The sequence below is a fragment of the Takifugu rubripes genome, chromosome 9, assembly GCF_901000725.2.
Source record: "Takifugu rubripes chromosome 9, fTakRub1.2, whole genome shotgun sequence".
NCBI classification, from domain to species: Eukaryota; Metazoa; Chordata; class Actinopteri; order Tetraodontiformes; family Tetraodontidae; genus Takifugu; species Takifugu rubripes.
This window is the reverse complement of record NC_042293.1, coordinates 4821276-4843350: the sequence shown is the minus strand read 5'-3', so window position 1 is coordinate 4843350 and position 22075 is coordinate 4821276. Positions and strand designations below refer to the sequence as shown.

The 22075-nt window shown below is 43.9% G+C and overlaps 1 protein-coding gene across 4 annotated transcripts; it reads left to right on the top strand.

Annotated features, from left to right (window-relative positions):
* Window positions 1-13016: 13016 nt before the first annotated feature.
* Window positions 13017-21085, top strand: wfdc1 (WAP four-disulfide core domain 1). 4 transcript variants are annotated; one of them, XM_029841888.1, is made up of 6 exons: window positions 13017-13330; window positions 18828-19023; window positions 19116-19199; window positions 19285-19502; window positions 19653-19712; window positions 19799-21085. In XM_029841888.1, exons 1-5 carry the CDS (start codon window positions 13238-13240, stop codon window positions 19665-19667), a joined length of 606 nt encoding a protein of 201 aa, XP_029697748.1. In that variant the 5' UTR covers window positions 13017-13237; the 3' UTR covers window positions 19668-19712; window positions 19799-21085. The 4 variants fall into 4 exon arrangements, with proteins under 4 accessions (XP_029697748.1, XP_029697747.1, XP_011605290.1 ...); XM_029841887.1 differs by having other exon boundaries at window positions 13019-13330; window positions 19653-19703; XM_011606988.2 differs by having other exon boundaries at window positions 13026-13330; window positions 19362-19502.
* The last annotated feature ends 990 nt before the right edge of the window (window positions 21086-22075 follow it).

Below are 22075 nucleotides of genomic sequence, written 5' to 3'. Positions count from 1 at the left end.
TCCGACTTCCTAAGCAATTATCTAGATGTAATAAAATAGCAATTTTTAAAGGGGATTATTTGAGATGCAAGCATTCATGTTTGCATTCATGTTTTGTATTTTACAGACATAAAGTGCGGAGAATTAAAAGCAAAAAAAGTCATCATATATAAACACAGCTGTAATAAATATATTCATTAATAATAAATAAATTAACTCTTGGATATAAGATGACCTGGAGCCGGTGATCATGCTGGAATTTAATTTTCACCTTTGTTCTCAGTGTCCTGCAGGGCAGTATTGAGCACAATTGGCAGCAGCTGGCACTGCAGGCAGGCGCACTTGTAGGCAATTTACATCTTGCCGCCTACTTAAGGTAGGTGCTTCTGCCCATCAGTGCCAGGGTGTTGGTTTGGATTCTCTTGTGTGTTGGTGTGGTTCAGTTTTGCCTGTTTGTGTATTGGTTTGGTTTCCGTTGCCAGAGTGTGGTGGGTTTGCCTCTGGCTTTGAATTCTCTGCAGTCCTGGAGGACTGCTTCTTGTTTTGTGTGCTCTGCAGTCCTGGAGGGCTGCTTTAGTTCCCGAGTGCTCTGCAGTCCTGGAGGACTGCCTCTGTTCCCGAGTTCTCGCTGCAGTCCTGGAGGACTGCCTCTGTTCCCGAGTTCCCTCTGCAGTCCTGGAGGACTGCCTCTGTTCCCAAGTTCCCTCTGCAGTCCTGTAGGTGTTGTGACTCCTACTCTGGCCCCACCTCCTCCTGGGCAATCAGCTCAACCACCACCACCTGGGCCCTCTCCTTCAGCTGCACCCAATCCGCCCAAACGACTCTGCACCCATAAAAGGCCCCTCTGCACTCAGGCCAGTGCTTGATCTAACTGATGTTTTGGCAACACTTCCCGTCGACCCAGCATCTCTCCAGGCTCCCCAGCGACCCCCAGCATCTCCCTGTGTCTCCCTGCATCTTCCAGTGACTCCCTGTGACTCCCAGCCTTCTCCAGCGTCTCCCCCGGCTCCTCTGCAACCTTCCTAGCCCCTCTTCCTCTGCCCTCTTCCTGTTCCCCTTCCTCGGACGGATTTCTCCTGGCCTCTGGACACTTGGACTCCCCCACGGACTCTCGCCCTTGGATCTCGGACTTGGTTCGTCTGCCGCATCACGCCCCCTATAGTTTGTCTCGGCCTCTCTCCTCATTTAGTTCTTCCCTCCTGTCTTTTTGCTTCATTAAAACCATCTGAGTTTACTTTTAATTCCCGTATCTGTCTGCCTTCTTTGGGGTTCCGCCACACTCGACCGCCAGTCCTCTCGAGCGTAACAGATAGATCAAGCCAAGATGAGTCAAGGTGGAACCCCAGGGCAGCCGGGCGGCCTTAGGACCCCCACGTTACCCTCCCCCCTCGAAAGAAGAGTGGAGGCCCACGCTGCCCAGCTCTCCTCCCTTCAGTCGGAGCTAACCAAGGCCCTCCCCACAATCCAAGGGGAGATTTCCGAGCTCCAGAGCTCCTCCCAGACCACCTCCAGTACCCTGTCCGCCCTCTCCAACCAGATGGCCGCCATGGCAACCGTTTTGGCTTCCATTCTGCAGAAGCTAGGCAGCGACCCCGGCGGGGCTGCTCCACCAGAACCATCTCTCCCGCCTTCTCCCCGAGCCGAGCCCAACCTTGCCAGCCCCCGTGTTTTCGGCGGGGATTTCGACCTGGGCAAGGGGTTCCTCCACCAATGTGAGCTGCTCTTCCGCCATCAGCCCTCCAGATTTGTTTCCGACGAGGCCAAGGTTGGATTTATAACCTCCGTCCTGGCCGACAAGGCATTGAGCTGGGCCATAGCTGCCGTCGACCTGGACCCCCGCCTCTCCTCAGACTACAGCGCCTTTCGACGGGAGTTCAAGGCTGTGTTCGAGCACCCCACCTACGGTGAAGACGCCGCGAGTCGTCTGCTCGCCCTCCAGCAGGGGTCACGGTCAGTTGCGGAGTACACCCTTGAGTTCCGCATCCTGGCTGCAGAGAGCCGCTGGGGCGAGACCGCGCTCCGTAGCGCCTATCGACGGGGCCTGAGTGAGGCAATCAAGGACCTGATTGTGAGGGACCGCCCCTCGTCACTCAACGACCTGATCACCCTCTCGCTCCAGATGGATGAACGACTACGGGAGCGCCGCCAGGAGCGCGCCCAACGTGCTGGCGGTTCTAACCGCCAACTCTCCCACCGCACTCCCTCTGCCCCTGACTTCTCCCCTACCAGCACTGCCGCCCCGCCTCCTCACATCCCCTTGCTATCCCCAGCTCACTCCTCCCCCAGAGCCGGAGAGGAACCCATGCAGATCGGCCGGTCCCGTCTCTCACGGCAGGAGCGGGAGCAAAGACTCCGAGACCAGTTGTGCCTGTACTGCAGAAACAACGGCCACTTCATCCAAGCCTGCCCCGTCCGACCAAAAGGGGCCTGCTCACCAGTAGGGGGAGTACTGGTGAGCCGAGCTGTGATTCCCCAACCCACCGAGCAACACAACCGCCTCTTCCCCGCAACACTCTCCTGGGATAAGGAGTCTATTCCAGTGAGTGTTCTCATTGACTCTGGGGCTGATGAGTCCCTGATGGACTTTTCTCTCGCGCGTCAGGCTGGCGTTCCCCTGGTTCCTCACGATCGCTCCCTGTCCCCCCAGGCGATTGATGGCCACTCTCTGGGTAACATCACGCATCGCACCATCCCACTCACCCACTCACTCTCGGGTAATCACATAGAGAGTACACGTTTCCTGGTTTTGCACGCCCCCACCGCTCCACTCGTGTTAGGAAGACCGTGGTTGGAAAGGCACGACCCCCACATCTCATGGGCTTCGGGTCGGATCCTGGGGTGGAGCGTGGCCTGTCACGCCAACTGCCTTCGCTCCGCCCCCTCTCCATCCAGTAATCCCAGGCCCGCACTCACTCCCCCGGATCTCACTGGTGTTCCCCCTATCTACCATGATTTAGCCCCAGTGTTCAGTAAGGACAATGCTCTGTCCCTTCCCCCTCACCGGCCCTATGATTGCCCCATCGACCTCCTCCCCGGGGCTCCCTACCCCACGGGTCGACTTTACAATCTCTCCATCCCAGAGAAGGAGGTGATGCGCAATTACATCACAGAATCCCTCGCCTCTGGTATCATAAGACCATCTTCATCCCCCTTAGCAGCAGGTTTCTTCTTTGTAGCCAAGAAGGATGGCGGCCTGAGGCCCTGCATCGACTTCCGCAAACTTAACGACATCACAGTTAAGAATAAGTACCCTCTTCCCCTTATGAGTTCCACGTTCGAGCCTCTCACTCATGCCCGGGTGTTCACCAAGTTGGACCTCCACAACGCTTACCACTTGGTGCGGATCAGGAAAGGGGACGAATGGAAGACCGCCTTCAACACTCACCTCGGGCACTTCAAATACCTGGTCATGCCCTTCGGCCTCTCCAACGCCCCCGCCGTCTTCCAGGAGTTGGTCAACGATGTGCTCCGAGACATGATCAACGTCTTTGTGGTGGTCTACTTGGACGACATCTTGGTCTTCTCCCGCACCATGGAGGAGCACCACCAGCATGTTCGCCTGGTCCTCCAACGGCTTTTGGAGAACCGACTCTTCATCAAGGCTGAGAAGTGCGTCTTCCACTCCGCCTCCGTGGGGTACCTCGGCTACATCGTGGAGGAGGGGCGGGTGCGCGCAGATCCGGCCAAGATCCAGGCTGTGGTGGAGTGGCCACGCCCCACCGACCGCACTCAGCTTCGCCGGTTCCTTGGGTTCGCCGGGTTCATCCGGCGGTTCATCAAAGGGTTCAGCCAAGTGGCTGCCCCTCTCTCCGCTCTCACCTCCACCTCGCGCCCTTTCACCTGGACACCGGAGGCTGAGACCGCCTTCTCGGCCCTCAAGGACAGGTTCACGACGGCTCCGGTGCTCGCCCATCCAGACCCCGCTCGGCAGTTCATCGTCGAGGTCGATGCTTCGGACGCGGGCATCGGGGCAGTCCTCTCCCAGCGGTCCGAGGCAGACCAGAAGATTCACCCATGTGCCTACTTTTCCCGCCGTTTTGATCCGGCTGAACAAAATTACGATGTGGGCAACAGGGAACTTCTGGCGGCCTATGCAGCCTTGGTGGAGTGGAGACACTGGCTGGAGGGAGCAAGGCACCCGTTCCTTGTGTGGTCGGACCATAAGAACTTGACCTATGTGAGAACGGCCAAGAGACTCAATCCCAGACAGGGCCGCTGGGCTCTCTTCTTCAGTCGGTTTGACTTCACCCTCACTTTCCGTCCAGGTTCCAAGAATATCCGGGCTGATGCCCTCTCCCGCCAGTTTCCGGAGGAATTCCCCGGCGCCCCCAGGGACCCTGACACCATCGTTCCCCCGGCCCGGGTCATAGGGGTCATCTCCTGGCCGATCGAGACGGCCGTCGAGCAAGCCCAGAGAGACGAGCCTGATCCTGGGAACGGGCCTCAGGACCGAATGTTCGTGCCTTCCTCCGTCCGGCCGCAGGTGCTAGAGTGGGGCCACTCCAGTTGTTTCGCCTGCCATCCTGGCGTGCGTCGGACGGCGGAGTTTGTGCAGCGGCGCTTCTGGTGGCCCAACCTCCAAGTGGCCCAACCTCCAAGGGAGTTTGTGGGCGCCTGCACGGTCTGTGCCTGCAGCAAGGCCTCCCATCGCTCGCCAGCAGGCCTTCTGCACCCCCTTCCCGTCCCCAGTCGACCCTGGTCTCACATAGCCCTGGATTTTGTGACGGGCCTCCCCGTCTCGCAGGGGAACGACACCATCCTGACCATTGTGGACCGCTTCTCCAAGGGGGTCCACTTTGTCGCTCTCCCCAAACTCCCTTCTGCTGCAGAAACTGCTGAACTCCTGGTCTCAGTCCTGTAGGACTGCCTCTGTTCCTGAGTTCTCTGCAGTCTTCCGGGACTGCCTTTGTCTTCCTTGTGTTGTCCCCCCCCACCCGTAAATAAAACCCTTTGACTCTCTTACCACTGTGTCCTGGACTGCTCTTGGGTTCTGTTAAAACCCACGTACCGTAACACTCAGACCAATGTTACAGCTGGAAAGTGACAGCTGCACCTGCACAACTGCACTTTTCCTAAGAATCTATATCTTCTGTTCTGTGTGTGGGATGTTGCTGAGGACACCTGGAGCCACGAGAAAGGCAGGTTGAGAGGGTCAGGTGAAAAATGATTGCAAAAAACAGTTTACATCAGAGCTAAAGACATTTTGATTGCTTATCAGAGAGGAAGTTACTGATGAGATAGCTGCCTTAAAAGAGATGGAACACAGCAGAACTCCGAGTTCTGGTTAGAAACAAGGCCTCAGAGTTCCACATTAAAAATTGATTTGAGTTCTACTGAATATTTGGGGTGTTTGGTTGACTGACCTACTTTGTCCAGGCTAGGTTCTTGGATTCTTAAGTTATTTAAGTTACTACAAATGTAGGTATTTATAAAGGTCAGGAAAATAAATAAAAGTTACTTCCTGCTTTTATACATTGAATTATTATTAATCGAATTTTCTTTTAGCAGCCCAGTCTTCACTAAATCATTAAGAATATAATTTAGTGATTATATTCACATTGTCCTCCATCAAAGTGATTAATCACAGTTATCAGTGTTTGTGGGACAGAGACGAAGAAAAGTAAATCTCCACAGGTTCACGAGAAGGTTTTAAGGGGGCCACTGAATAGACAGAATGTTTAACGGACATCAAACATGTTGATATTTTTCTGTAGCAGGCTCTGGGAATTCTGTAAATCCAGTGTAACAAAATAGAGAAAAATCCTGGAGGACAACATGATTTATTCATGATGCAAAACAACTATGATGTGGGTGAAAATCTATTTTTCCTGCAAGACACTGACCTGAAGCATGTGGACAAAATAACACTCAAACAAGATAAATGTTGTGCTTGGTCGGGTTTGCCAATGAAGAATGCAGCAAAAATGCAGTGTGCCAATGTGATAAGCCTGATTGTATATAGTCACAACTCTGATCTCAGCCAAAGGCAGATTAATGAAGTATTGGCTCGAAGACCCAAATGTTGAATGACATACACAAAACTTGGAGATCCACTGAAGAGGACAGACACAGCAGAATTAGTAGGCATCCATCATGAATTTAAATTTGTATATTTGCACATTCGGAACTCATATAAATCCACGTTTGCTCAGCGACATATCAAATAAATGAATGCATCTCAAATCTGCTCTTATTGCAACTTTTATAGACAAGTTCACAGTGATGATTAAACTTATTGTCTGCCACACATGTTCAACAGATGATCTATAGCTGACACCATTACCTTAACTTTATTCTCGTGAAATGACCCATGCCTCATGCTACAGAAGCTGATGTTGGCGTTCACGGGCGCTGGCGGTCCTCCTTTTCATATAAAGGTGTAAAATGTCAACTGTCAACCACAGTTATGGGAACTGTCAGAAAGACAAAATCAAACAGAGAAGAAAAATGTTTGAGATGTAAACTGGGGTGTAGGAAAAAAAACATGTAAAATTAGACAAGTCAAGGTTAAGGCATTCATTTTCCAGGATCTATTCTTCAGTGTCCTGAAATGAAGGTGATTGAACACTGTCAGCTTCAGTCTTGCTCTTCAAGTGAGATGAGATTTCAACACAACACAGGTCTTCAGTTAATCATAAATTTTTCTCCATCCCGATGGAGCTTAGCTTTTTATATTCAGAGCAGCGACGTAAAGATTCTCTAACAGTATTTTATGATAGTGTTAATTTCATGGCTGATCTCTTTTCAAAGATTGTTTCGTTCTCCTCTAAATCAAATTTCCTCCCCGATGACTATCCATTCTGTGACTGGTGACATTTATCCACGCAACATGCAGCGTGCTCTACATGATGCTGACTGAGGTGAAAACACATGACAATAAAGTTGTGACAACAGAAAGTTTTGTAAATATGGATTTTGAAGGCGGAAAACGCTCATTACAACAGACAGTTGGTTTCACACATCCTGACAGAGATGTACTCTTTTATTTGACTTTTAACCTTCCCCCACTGTGTTGTGTTAAAATAAATGCCTTGATCTTTGCATTGGTCAGTTTTTTTGTATATCAGTGGAGTGTTAATAGAATTAAACGAGAGTGACTCTGTTTTATTAAACAACCTGTCTATCAACCAGTGTGATTTTATATGAGCGGTACTTTCATTGGAGCAGTTTAAATCCTTTCTGTGTAGTAATTAGTAATACAAAAATGTTCTTATGAATAAACCCATACCTTGTTCCTGCAGCACAATCACATCCAGAAAACTGTGAACTTTATTTCTTTCATTCTTATTTCAATGATGTCAAATTATTCATGGCTACCTGCAGGACAAACTGAAATATTTCTCTATCGTGCAGCCAAAAAAACATCATCAGACAATTGAGCCTCACAACATTATTGAGGTTATTGCCTGTTTCCATGCAGAACTCTAAAACATCAGCCCAATTGTCTGGAGGCAATACTAATAGTGGGGATTTTGGCATTCAGAATGTAGGCATGCCAGAAAGTGCCTCTGAGTAAGGCCTGCGTAAACCAGGTCTATGGATTTGGCTGTAAGGGACAAAAGGCATTACTTCAGATCTGCTGGATGGCCATTTATGAAAGATCAAGTGTTCCAAGTCGGTCACAGGGCTAATATCTGTGAAAATGCCTGATTAATTTGTTCTCAAATCTCTTGTTATCTCTTACAGAATAGAGTATTAATATGATGATTTTGTTGTTTTGTTATGTTATTTATACCTTTTTTACTGTAATGGTCAGTTCTTCAAAGATCAGAGTTGATGGGTTTATGAGGATTTGCCTGAGTTTGCTAATTCGGTTTTCTTCATGGAAGGACTCAGGTTTACATCTTCAGTCCTCACTGATGTATTTTGCCTCCATTCATAAAAATCTATCTTTAAATGAAGCCAAAATGATATCATCAATGGGATTTTGCACTTTTACATCCACAGGCCCTATGCATACAGCAAAAACACTGAATGTGTAATGAAAACCAATCGCTCTTGCAAATTTGGTTCAGGTTTTTTAGATTAGAAGCAGCACATGCATTTATTGTCAAGTAGCTTAGCGTGCCGAGGAGCTTTATGCTGGATATAGAGCTGAAATAAATAAAATAATGGGCGTTTACCATATCGATCAGCAGCTAACAAGTATACATCAGTGAGCAAGAGTTATTAAGAAAAATCAGTTTGAATAAAAACGTTTGTGGTGAAATTTTAAGAGATTATGTTCCCTCATTTAGAGTTGTCCTTCAAGAAAATAGCACATTCATCAGGCTTGTGGGTCAGTCTATGCACATATTTTCATATAATTACTTATGAATAAGCCTTGTTTTAGAAATTAATAATACACAGGAGGGTTAGGGTATTGATACTTTAGGTTCCCTATTGTTTGGCCATTATCTGTGCACTAAAATGTTTGACATTTTGAACGTTTAAGTAAAATTTTCAAGTACAGTACTGTACTTTGTGTTCGATGGGTTTGCATTCAGCTTCTATCAAGACTCCTGAAAGAGTAAGAATGTGACAATGGCGTTCTCTACTGGTAAAATCTTGATGTTGCATTAACACACTCCGAGCTTGAATAGAAACGTGCAGAGAAATGGATCCTTGTATTTAGCAGAAAGAATAACTTCCAACATTTAGATTTCTTTTGTAGGCCAACAAATCAAATTCTCCAGAGTTAAGGTGACTGCTGTTTAGTTGCAACAAGTGATGGGGAATTGAAACCTCTGAAATAATGCCCAGATGGGCTTGTGAAGTTCAGCCCTAAAGCCCACCAAAGACAATAAAGAAACACTGCTCTTTCATTTATTTTTCTGCTGAAAAACCAAAAAAAAAAACACCACTTGCAGACTAAACTCAACTTCAGAGCCCCAGACAAACACCTCAGGCCCGATATATCAAGTTTACGTACAAACACTTCCTTGCATAAATCTGCATGAGAGTGGAGGCACAATTAAATTATTTTGTGTCAAGTCCAATTTAGAGAGAGCTTTGAAGTCAACCAGGACTTACTGCAGGGCTTCCCAGTCACATTGACCCCACAGTGGAAGCCCAGAGCTCAGTGTCGCTATAGAAACAATTCTTTTTTTCGTTACTTTCTTTTGCTGACCTCCCTTCTGCAGGTCACGTGCAGGAATGCAGCACACCTACCTAAGTTCAAAACCCTCGGGAGCCCAGAGATGTGAGGGAGGATGTGAGGGGACGGAGAGTGGGAAAAGATGCTGAAAAGGGGACGTTTTTAACTGACTCAAGTGTACGAGGGGACACGAATGTAACAGTCGCTGTGAAGGCACAGTGGAAAGAAATGAAAGGAATGTGGGCTTAGAAGAAAGGCTGGAAAAGTTCCAGGTGGAATTTCTGAATTTTCAGCTTCAGGTAATCTTTTCAAAGCTGAAAACAAACCTTTGAATGTGGGTAGATCATTTCATAAAATGGTGGAATTTTCAGCAAATGCAGCATTTAGTGTCCAAAATCATCTGACCACATTTTAGAACACATTATTATGTAAACTATCGCTAATGTGCATTTCAAAATATTGGGGGAGATTGTTCTTATGGTATAAATTAGAAGAAATTTAGGCATGCAAGAGATAAAAGATGTTTAGTCTACATGAGATGCTTTTTGTGTGTTAACCATTACGCTGTTCATCAACCCATCTGTTCTCATCCATTGTTTTCTTCCTTCCCTGCTTGATCTCATTTTGAATCTTTAAGCAGCTGTCCCACATCAGCAAATTGTGCTTCATTCCTCACACACACAAAAAAAATCCATGGTGCAGAAGACGAGAATCTCATATTTCACAGATGTCTGTCCTGCATTGATGCGGCAGTGCTTCATCAGAACACGCTCACTCCATAGGAACGTTTCTATTTCCATGCTCTTGGAGTTTGTTGATAGTCTGGTAAAGTGGAACGGATCGGACGGCGCCAGTAATGTTCTTTTTGGCCTGTCAGAGACAAATAAATCCACAGAATATCTAGTTTTTTTTCCACAAGAACAGATACAATAGATGTGTATGTGCCTGCCAGGACCCACTTGTATGTAAAACCAGACCAAAACATTACATTATGAAACTATCCATTAAAGTTGATAATTTATCTGCACTCTGTTCTCGCTCTAAACTCTGGGATGGGTTTTAGGCCAGTGAAACAATGAGAAAGTTAAAAAAAAAAGAAAGGGAGATTTCTATTGTACATGTAAAAAGTCCAACTCGGTTCTTAATAAGGTGCATCAGTCTGTCGCAGGTGTTTCAGGATTCCATCTGTCAACACCTTTGTCCAACAGCTTTTACAAAAAAAACAACACATCAGGGCAGAGCGCTGACCCCTTACACTGACCTCTGACTCCGGCTGACAGAAGTTATTTGGACTAAACGGCCTTGACTAAGGCCTCAGCACACTGAGACAAAGGCAAGCCACCAGAGTAGAGCGCTGCTTCACCTTAAAGTGACAGCAGAATGATTTAAAGTTTTATTATTTCCATTTTTATTTATCCTGCTTATTGCAGAAGTGCAAGATATGAATTTTTTTTTTTTTAATTTTCATACTTTTGCTTAAAAATGACAAATTCATTTTTCTATTAATTTTTTGTGCCTTCAGCTGTGTGTTTACCAACAGGTATGTAGGAATGATCCTAACTTTTAAAAAAAAAAAAAAAAAAAAAAAAAAAAAAAAAAAAAAACCTGAACAGTTTAAAAAGGGACATTTATAGTAGCAAAGAAGAATAATCTTTTGAAATCGTTTGGCTTTACCTGAAGCCTGACACTCACAACATCTTAGTGCAACATGCTGCTATGCTAATTTGTCATATTATGAAGTCCGGCCTGGTGCTGCCACAGGTTTCACATTGTCGATCTGGTAGATATCGCTCTCTCATACAACTTTTCAATATAATCCTAACAAGCCAACGACGATCCAACTCTTAATTAGAACATTAAAATGAAAATCTTCATGTGGGGTGAAGGAGCCTACCACAACTGCATATGGGTGAAGGCAGCGTACATTCATATATAAGTCACCCTGTTATGGGAAGTCAAGGAGGCCTGGACCCAGATGCAGAGTAGAGGATATGGCTCTTTATTAATAACAAAAGGTGCAAAACAAGGAGTCAAAGTAGCAACGAAAGTCAATTCTAGCAAAGTAACAACAGAAAATCTACGAACTAACGTCACCATAAAGAAAAACCCGTCAAGAAAAGGTACAAATGAAAACGCAGTAACGAGGCACTGGAACAAACTCACAGGCTAGAAGAAACCACGGAAAACAGGAGGCGAAAACTAGAAATCACAACGGATGGGAGCTAGATGCAGAGGCGAAACAACAATCCGGCACAGGAGGCAACGAGAGGGGAGTTTAAGTAGCTGCCGAATTAACGCAATGAGCTGCAGGTGCGTCAGCGGCTCAGCGCTCCACGGGGATCGGCCCGCCCCTGGCAGTCGCTCCTGCAGGTGAAGGGAGGAGGGAAGAAATGAGTTGCGTTCAAGAACCACAACACACGCCCTATTTTGGGGGTTGATACTATGCTCAAGGGTACCTCAGCTGATTTCTGGGGGTTTCCATGCACCTCTCCCTACTACAATAACACCATAAATACTTATTACTGCTAAATTCGATGTTTCGATAAAAAACACATTTTATGTACTTTGGAGAAAATGAACAGCTTATTCATTTCTGGAGCCCAGTAATGCATCAGGCTGGAATCAAAGAGGAGAAACATTTAATATAAAGACAGACGACGCCTCATGAGATCCACAGACGCTCCACTCTGTGTGTGTGTGTGTGCGTGTGCGCGCGCGCGTGCGTGTGTGAGAGAGAGAGAGAAAGAGAGAGATATTCATTTAATTTTTTTGTTTGCAAAGATTACACAGGTTACACAGATTTCTGGGCAGGATGAGGATGATGTTTGTGGAGAAACGACTGGGAGAATCAGCATTGTCTGGATGCACCACAACCGACCCCTCACCCCCCTTGCCAAGTCATGCGGGGAAAGGAAAAAAACATTTTGTTTTGGAAAATCAGACCATCTCATTTTAAAATGTGTACAAATTGAGGACATTGTAACAGACTCCATGTTAATAATGGCTGAATTTAAAATGAGACTTCATTCAAAAGTCCATTTTGCATTTTAAAGGCAAGTACCATTAAATGACTGTGTGTGACGCATCACTCCAGGGGACAAAGAACTTTAACTTTGATATCTTTGATTCAGATCTTCGGCAGTTGCTTATATCTACCAATAAAGACACTCTGCTTAATATTCATTCCTTATTGATTTCATGAGTAATCATTGCCACTGAATGCAGTAGTAGTTGATTTAGTGGGGATTTTTAATCTTGACATTATGGATCAATGCACTCATTGTGATTGGTACTGTAAGTAAGGTGGGGGTGGAGTGGGAGTGTCATAGACATGTGAAACAGGAAGTAAGAGAGGGAGAAAGATAAAAGTAGCCCACTTTCCCAGAAGTGCCCCTGTCTGTATTCTTTATGGGTCCCAGCAACTAAATCCTAACCTAATCCTTACTCAGGTGTGTTCCAAGCACAATGTTAGATACATAACACACACTGTTCCTGAGAGAAATCAGGAATGCAAACAAGGATGTTGGGCTGTTAATGGTTAAAATACATGCGGGTGCTGCAGACTGGGAGTCATCGAGTGCTTTTGGAAGCCCCCACTTAGCAGCAACCATACATTATCCTTCCAGCAGGGCTGCACGCAAGAACAACAAGTGAAGCAGAGCCACAAAACACAGAATGTGAGCTGACCACACGTTGACAGCTCCCAACAAATTCCCTTAGGGATCACCAGATATGTTGTGAGGATCCAACAGGGGAGCAAGGGAGAGGCCTTCCTTGCACTGCCCCCCCTCCCCCAATCTCTCGCAGCGGCATGTCCATGCGTTGTGCAGGCAAACACTCTGCAAGGACCACTGCTGTCTCTCTCTTCCTCTCCTGTCTTTTCATCCCCACACTGCCTCCATTCATTCCCACTCCCCTTTCTCCTCTTCCTTCCATAGCAGTCTTTCTGCTCAGCACTTTCTCCCCCCACCAGGCGGGTAAAAAGGCAGGTCCTGTTGGAGAGGGGTTGTGTAATGTCTGGCTGCACATGAGCTGCAGCAAATTATTGCTCCGGCTAGGAAAGGCAAGGCTGCAGAGGAGCCACAAAGGTCTGAATTCTGGACTAGAACAGGGGGAGGAGGAGTTTCTCTGCAGAGAGGAAATCAAGGGAGACACAGAAAGTTTGTTTTCAGGGCACAGACCATGCCGGGCTGTAGGGTGCTGCTGCTGTCCCTGGTGGTGCTGTCCATGGGAAGTAATGCCAGGAGAATCAGGAAAAGGGGGCTCAATCACAAGGTGAGGCTGCAAATTTTGAGTTCATCTATCTGCTGATTTCAGAGCAAAGTTGGAGTGAAAGTATTTGAAACAGTGGAGGCTCTGTCAGGCAGCACAGCTTTCGCACCAACAGGGCACTTTTGTGGGTGAGGTGAGACGTGAACAGACTGACTTTACCCTAATTATTAAAATAAATCAAGTTAAAAGGTGCCATTGTAAATTGCATTACATTATTTTAAGAGATTTTTTTCCTCGTAAGTTGTAAAAAAAATTGCATCAAATCATAGTTAAAATTCAACTATGTTTTAGAAAGTTTTGATACAATGAACCTTAATAATTTATACAGACCAAATATAACAGTATATTTTTCATTTAACAGGACATTACAGTTTTAATTCTTTATGTAAACCTTAGTTATGACCAACAGGTTTATCCTGTGGATTATGTTTAATGAAATAAATTAAAAGCACAACATTAAACTGTTAGTTTTGTCAAACTTTCCCTTAAAATCTAATTTAGTGCATTTTGGCCACTTAAATTAATGCAGTTTGACTAATTGCGTATTCTGATTTTGGAAGAAAAAAGGAGTTTTTGAAATGAAGCATGATGAATCCACATTGACAGCAAAGATTTTCAGTTTTGAAAGTGGAGGGTGCAACAGGTTGGAATAAGTCGCAGATTTTCTACTTTCCATGTGAGTAGTTCAAGGACACAATGGCTGTACAACAACCTCTGTGTGTGTGTGCGCGCGCGTGTGCATGTGTGTGCGCGTGTGTGTCTGTATAGTGGATTATTAGGGCAGGAACTGAACTTGCAGACTGGGCCCCTGCTTGTTAAAGCAACTCAGTGTAAGTGATTGATCAGGCCTAACGAGGGCGGCTCACTGTAGCGTGCTGCCTTCTCTTTTTTATACCCTCTTCTGCCTTGTGTGTGCTCATGTTCTCACTCTACAACTGGTTTATGCCCACCTTGGCCATTTTCCCTCTGTTCCTCTCTGTCTTTATCTCGCTTCCCTCTCTCATATAAAACTTTTAGCCTTTTGCCCCCTCAATAGCCCGCAGTCACCTTTCCCCTCACTCTGCATACCAGCCTCTCATTTCTCCCTCTTCAAAAATTCCTTTTCTTCTTCATCTCCATGTCTCCCTGCTCCCAGAATGGGCCAAAAGCACCGTCATGCTGGACGTTGCTTCAAAGCCGCTGTAATGGGAACATGCTGAGACGGCAGAGCAGATGGAGTTTGTTTTTTGGCCTTTTCATCTCTGCATCGTTCAATCTTTCTTTTTTTAACCCCCCCCCCCCCCCCCCACACACACACACACACACACACACACACACACAGTGAGAGAGATCCTTTATGTTCCTTCAGGCAGCACTCCAGACCTACATTATGGAATGTTTCTTGAAAGTTAAAGAAATACACAAACAAAACCAAGTCCTTCAAATTGATCGGTGAAATGCAGCAATATAGAATTTGTTCTTAAACATTAAATGTTTTCAAATTCTTCAAATTCTTTAGTCAATTACAATTTTGGCTTCATATTGTGTTCTGACCTTTGACCTTTGTAACAAGGGTAAATCAGTACAGTTTGTTCAAGCTAAATCCCTGATCATTCAGGTCTTAACAAAGCACATTTCCTGGTAAAGTTTCATTATTATGATCTGGTCAGTTGGTTAATATGTGAACTCTATTTAGACAAATTGTGTTCACAAGCTGATTTTGCTGGGTTTTTTTAGGGATCAAATTCACATCCAATCCTTTTTACTTACATCTCCTGCTGCCAAAAGAGTCAAAGTCGAAGCCCTTGTAATTTCTTCTTTGTGATAGATGTGGAAAGCACCTGCCAGATAATACTTGTCTTACAACAATGGGGGGAGCTTTTAGTTACAAAGATCGACATGGGCAGCAGCAGAGAATGAAGGTGTGGGTGAAATAAAGGACTGAGGAAAAACACATGTGAGTGGTCAAATATGACTGGCAAAAGCCTCAATTTCAGCATGGCTTCAGGAAGGTTAGCACAACTTGTGACATTATCTCCAAATTGGGCACGTGCATTTATCAACCGTCAGAGCAGAGGACAAAAGCTGCACCAGCTATGAATCTGGTCTGACACCATCTAGCATTGCAAGGTGCAGCGCATGTAACACTTGAAGAAAACCTAAATGTGATGTTACAGAATAAATAACACAATAGGTAAAAATGCCTCATGATTACACAACAAGACTCAATGTGAACATACAACAGCAGTTATTTAGCCCGATGCTATGAAGTGACAGCTCTCTGTATTTCTTTGTCTGACTTGCGAGACACATTCCATAATGTAGGTCTGAAGTCCTGCCTAAGGGCCTATAAAGGATCCCTCTGACTGTGTGTACTGACAGATAATGTGCTTGCAAACACTGTTAGCATTTGCATAAAGCTCACCAGTAGTTTTGTTAATTATTCGGGCTGCTCTCAGTCACATGACTTGAAAACACACTTGACAGCACATTAGTTTTAATCTGACACAAATTGTAGGTCGGTGACATTAGATATGTCCCCTGTCTGCACCCAGGCAGTTGTTTTCTTTGGCAGCAGACAGATTGTCTCTGTTACTGCGTTTATTAAACCTGCGTCTGAGCAACACCGTGGTGTAACTCTGCATACCACAGTACAGACACGGTATCATCAATGTTGTATGTGTGGAGGTCATGACCTCTGCCTCAGACTTTCTTTATGATATTTTAATGCATCAACATGTTTGCATATATTTAACAAAGTAATGTGATATGGAGTTTACAATATATTAAAATCTTGTCAATGAGTTTATGAGACCAATGTCATGTTCATTTAGAAAGCTAGTTTGCACTTTAATTAGGCAGCGTTCGTAACTGTCGTTTAAACTACCTGCCATATGTGTCCCTAGGACTGCTTTTCCTGCCTCCGTGTCTGTCAGCATGTTTGCCTGCATGTCTCCCATAAGTCTCCTCTGCAGATCAACAAGATCTAGGGATTTTACAGAAACCTCCCTCAGCAAGCTAAGGTGACGTGTGAAGGGAATACTCCCTTATAACAGGAAGAAACCTTGAGCAAGACCAGGCTCAGAAGAAGAAAACATACATCACAAATGCAATTAAGTCATTTCTAATATTGCAGATCATTGTTAGTAAAATACAAATAAGAATTTCTGAAATGAAAACATTGATGCAATGATGTATGTTGGTAAGCTCAGGTGTAAGGCAAACATATCTTTCTGTCCTTGCAGATGTGGGTCTGTCCACAAATTTAGTGTCTGTCTGACTTCTCAGTGTCATTCTGAAATTGGAGAGTATTTTTAGTTTTTGCTCTCCACAAGAAACACAGGGGCACTAAAAAGGCAAGATAGGAAGAGACAAGCTAAAAGGAAAAAAAGGGGTAGTTCTAAGATCAATGGCTTGTTTTTCAACACCAGGGAGAGCGGAAAAAAGGGAGGGGGGATCAAGAAGAAAAGAACTTCTGAAAGACAGGGAAAATTCATTTCCACAGATACACATCAGACAGATGCCCACAGGCAGTGTCTACAGCAGCACAGACAGGAGTATAAATAAGTACCAAACTTCTGAGAGACGGGATGAGCACAGGATTGTGTACGGCAGCTTAGAACAAATATCACAGCAGCATTGTTGGCGTACAGAGACAAGGAGGCAGATGAGTTCGAGCAAGGAGTTAATGACAAAAATCAAAAGGAGCATGAATGTTTCCCAGAAAGATACTGAATTCGAACATTTGCATCAGCATTCCAAGGAATTTCTGCATCTGCAGACGGACCGTGTAAACAGGAAGAGCACGCTTGACCTGTGGTGATCGGATGTGAGACAAGGGCAGACGGTTGTCGCTATTATGCTATTATCCAATCACAGAAGACTTTGTAGTACTCATTCATATAAATAATTGTAGTGGTGGTGATTGAAAGCCTAAGCATGGAAATGGCAACCAAATGCTGTGTAAACTGTATGTAGATTCATGTTCAAACACACGTCAGCAAAGATGTGATCTGCTTTTTATCACATCTAGATTAGTGACAATCCCTGCAAATCCAAGACTGTTACCTCACACTCAAGAAGTTAATCATGCTCTATTTTTAGGTCAAAGCACTGTAATAGCATAATTTATACTTGTGGATGCTAAACGCTTACTGAATGGAGCTATATACTGTCAGAAAAATTGGCCTTGCATGAAGTGCCATGTCTTTGCTAACATCCAGTTAGCGTTCTGTTAAACTCCACCATCTGTTTTGTTGCAGTTGTCTGTATATGCCACCTTGAAGTGCTTTCAAACTTAACCTTTTTGAAGAACTTTTCAACAAAATTAAGCTTTAAATTTGATATTTGAAACTTTAAGGTTGCCATTATTCCTTTCAAAGCAGAAGTCTTTCCTTCCATGCCCAATCACCCCTCACCTCCACCCCTATGAACCACCCACTTATCAAGTTTGCAGTTGCCATAACAATTTAATGTGTGTTTAGAAAAAAACACACAACCAAGGGTTGGTAACACTTCTGTGCCAGACATTTTCTATTTTTTTTATTCCTTATTGCGAAATAACCTGACTTGCCTGACAAATAAATGAGGCAATTTAATGTGTGCAATGCACCAGCTGATTATCTAATTACTAATATAGGGGTGAACAAAAAGAGAACATGTTTTTCACACACTCAGAATGGGCTAAACCAAAGTGACTAACTGACACAAAAAATAAGGATGCAGTAACGATTTTGTTGAATCAGACTACAGTGTAAAGGCCTGCCTGCTGTGGCGTGTCAGTTGCAAAATCTCAGTGTGTTTACAATTAATAATGGGGCCATTATTATAGTTTAAATGGTGCCATGGGTAAGAGTGTAGCACACCAAACTGAGTAAGACTTAATGTTAATTAGCAGCTGTAGTACGTTTGCTGAAATATTTCTCACGCACAGCTGAGAACAATGAATGTCTGTTTATACTCTGGCACAGAAAGTGATATTTGATACCAGCAGACGAAATAAGCATGAACTTCTAAATGCTTTTTAAGGTAACAAGTCCAATCTAAAATAAAATTTAACAAAAAAAAATAAATCCTACATGGTGTCAATAGTAAAACCTTCATGTCAACTTCTGAGTAAAAAATATTCGTAGAACTGTAAAAAAAAAAGTGGAACTGTTGCTCTCCCACAGTAAATCAACCTCCAGATCAAGACATTTATGCAAGCAAGAATGCTGAATCCAAACTTTCAGAGCTTCTGAGGTCACAGTGTTGTGCTGAGGAGGATATACCAATCCTTTTCTGCACTCTAGTGGTGAAAAGGACACATTTCACCCCGTCATTCACAACTGATTTCAGTAGAATGGTGTATTTGGCCTTAAAAAAATAGAAAAGTAAAAGGAGCAGAAAATTAGGTCAGGTGATTTATTTTTTTTTTTTTTTATTTTTTTTTTTTTTACAAAAAGCTTAAGTATCTGTTTGGTAGAAGTTAAAAATTAATTCACCTTTTGTTTCGTTGCACTGTCTTCATTCTTCCGCTCAGGACTATGAGTACCCCAACCACGCCCAGTCCACCCAGCACCAGAAGAATGATCGCTGTCCACCGCCACCCCAGATGCTGCCGGAGAGAGCCTGCGAGGTCCCAGGCTGCCGCTCAGACTCGGAGTGCGAGCGCCATAAACGCTGCTGCTACAATGGCTGCATCTACGCCTGTCTAGAATCTGTCCAGCCGCCACCTGGTGGGTGTCCTTCCATATTCAAGCATGCAGAGAGATTTGCGTCATAGCTGAGATGATAACACATGACCTGTGTGTCTGTGTGTTCTCAACAGTACTGGACTGGCTTGTTCAGCCCAAACCTCGGTGGTTGGGTGGTAACGGTTGGCTGTTGGATGGTCCAGAGGAGGTTCTACAGGGTGAGCTGACTTACACACTTTAAATTAAACTAATGGCTACATACCCATGAAACTATTGTCCCGCCTTTTGTGTTAAACCCAAAAGATCTGAATGTGCTAATGCTGAAGATTTCCTCCTTCTTTATGAAAACCCCTGATGTGCCATGTGGACTGTTCCCCCAGCTGAGGCCTGCAGCACCACTGAAGATGGAGACGAGCCTCTTCATTGCCCCACTGGCTATGAGTGCCACATCATCAACCCCGGAAACCCCACTGCTGGCATCCCTAACAGGGGACAGTGCATTAAGCAACGTGGCAATTCTGGTACGGCAAAATCAAAGCTGATAACTGCTGATTTAGGTTTCTACCATTATGTTTCCAGGCACTTCAGGAGGCTGATGTAATGAATATTTGTATGATGCTAGAAATAAAACAGTTCCTCTTTTTTTGACTTTGGCTCTGTTGCACTAACAGATGGACGTGTCCTGAGGCACAAATACTTCAAGGACTACAAGGACTACTTAGGTAAGTGAGGTAATGAAGAAAACTCAGAAACCTGCACTGTCAAATCAGTCAAAGCACCAATCTGCATGATGTCACAATGACTGCTTCACTGACAGGTTCCAGTTCGAGCAATGCTGTGGGCTATGAAAAACAACATCACAAGCACCTGGGATGATGCATGTTTCCAGTCAATTTAAGCTAACACATAAAGAAAAGACTCCTGCACCTTTATCTATCTTCAGACCAAATTTTTGTTGTTAATGCTGCATCTGCTCAGGCTGGCCTGGCCTCGGTGGCAGCTATGACACACCTTTAGGCATTAGACCCCCCTCTGGTCAGTTGCATCATATCTGACCGTTTTATCTGATCACTTGTTGCTACCTCTGCTTAGCAGTCTCACCAACCAACATAACCAAAGGATATAAGCGCCCCTATCTGCAGTACTGAGAAGTGCAGGACTTGCACTAAAGCACTTCAGTGAATGTCTTTTCATATATATTTTTTTAATTTACACATACTCATAAAATAACAATCATGTCATGGGGCTTAGTCAGAAGAGATGAGGTAACAATCCAGAGATCTCATTCCAGCTGTAGTGAGTGCATTTAAAATGAAAAGCAAATGTGGATCAAGATTCAAACAAGTAAATTATATATAAAGTGTCATATGCCATACATAAAATGCCATAATATAAAGTGCCATATGAATGTGGGGGTTGTTTTGTGGTAACGGAAAAAAAAAATCAGATTCTGGCCTTGATTGCGTTACTGTGGAATCAAAAGATTCAAAAATAACATTTTCACACTGGAGATGATTTTAAAAGAAATACATTTTGAAGGAAAGAAGGAGGGTAAATTCTGCGAATATATTATATTTGTGATTTTCTTTTTTAAAAAGGCTAAAGGGGCAGTTTTAAATTCATACAGTGAATTCACTGCCAGGGAAAATCGTTTTTCACTTTGCTCATTTCATTTGTTCTAGTATTTCAGCTTCCGCAAGGAAACAGAATTTTAAAAAATAATTTTTGCACAGAGAAAATAGTTGTGTTCAAAGTGCATGGTCAAAAATGTCTTCTGAGTTGATTTTATAATGGGTTTTACATCTGTTTATGTGCAACTTATTCAACTCAACCGGTGCTTGTTTCATATCTGCCTGTGAGAATTGAACAGGAAAATAAGCTGTTCACACACACACACACACACACACACACAAGGTGCACAAAACTATACATTATCTGCAGAATAAAGATGAAGATGAATTATTTCCGAACGGTGCTCAGATATTAGGTTTTTTCTAATAAAAGCCCTTGTTTATTGAATCCTCTATTACTTTGGTTTCAAGATTCAGTTTCTGATTAAAATGATGATAAAATTGTCAATAAAGAATTTATCTACAAAAAATAATCCATGTGTAGTGCAGAAACATTCTTCCACTAACCACTTTATTGAAACTAACATGGCATCATTCCCACATTGAATAAACCTTTGTGTGGGACCCATAATGCCTGGCATGCATAGGGACATGGACCCCCCCATTCTCATATTTAATTTATTTAATTTTTGTTATTTTGCATGTAATTCTGTTCAGTAGTAGTAGAAATATTCATGTACGAGAACATATGTAATGTTTTATTGTGTTGCTGGTGGTTAAAATGAGTGAGGCTCACGCAGGCATTTTTGGGGCAGCTTCGGGGTCTTCGGGGGAAAAAAGAGCGCGCAGATTTTTCGAAAAGACCGGGGTGAAGCATGAGACAGGACGGTAGGCTCCACGTTGTGTTACTGTATTGACCGCTGGATTAAAGTTATAAAAAGAACCCACCCATGCACGCCTGGACAGTCAATTATTGTATCCAAGTGTGCAACATTTGTGACATCTGCGAATGGTTTATTTAATCCTGCAATTTATTTATAATTGATGACATAAGGTATACATCTAATGTAAAATTGGCCAATTATTTTAAATACAAATGTTAAAGACAATTTAAATACAAACACAGAGGCAGTTTTAGACCTGTGTTTGCCATTTAGGATGGGAGGTTTTTTCAGATAGATACAAATCCCTCATAAAATATTTACACTGTATCGATTACAGTTGCTTTACTGGGTGCTTTCATATTCTCATCTTCAGCTTAAGGCAAACGTGGGAAACACTTAAATCCTGTTCTTTGTAAATCTTACTTTTGTAAAACTCACTGCGTGTACTAGTATGTTAGTCGAAAAGAAACGTCTTTGTAAATGTTTTGTATTTAGATAGTCTAATGTCCTTTTTATTAAAAGCATTGAGATGAAGATTAAAAAGACTTCCTTCCCCTGTTTTTGAGTTTTTAACAGGACCTTAAGATCAAAGGTACAAATTTTAACCTTTGATTTTGTAAGAAAAAGATGCAGACGGCA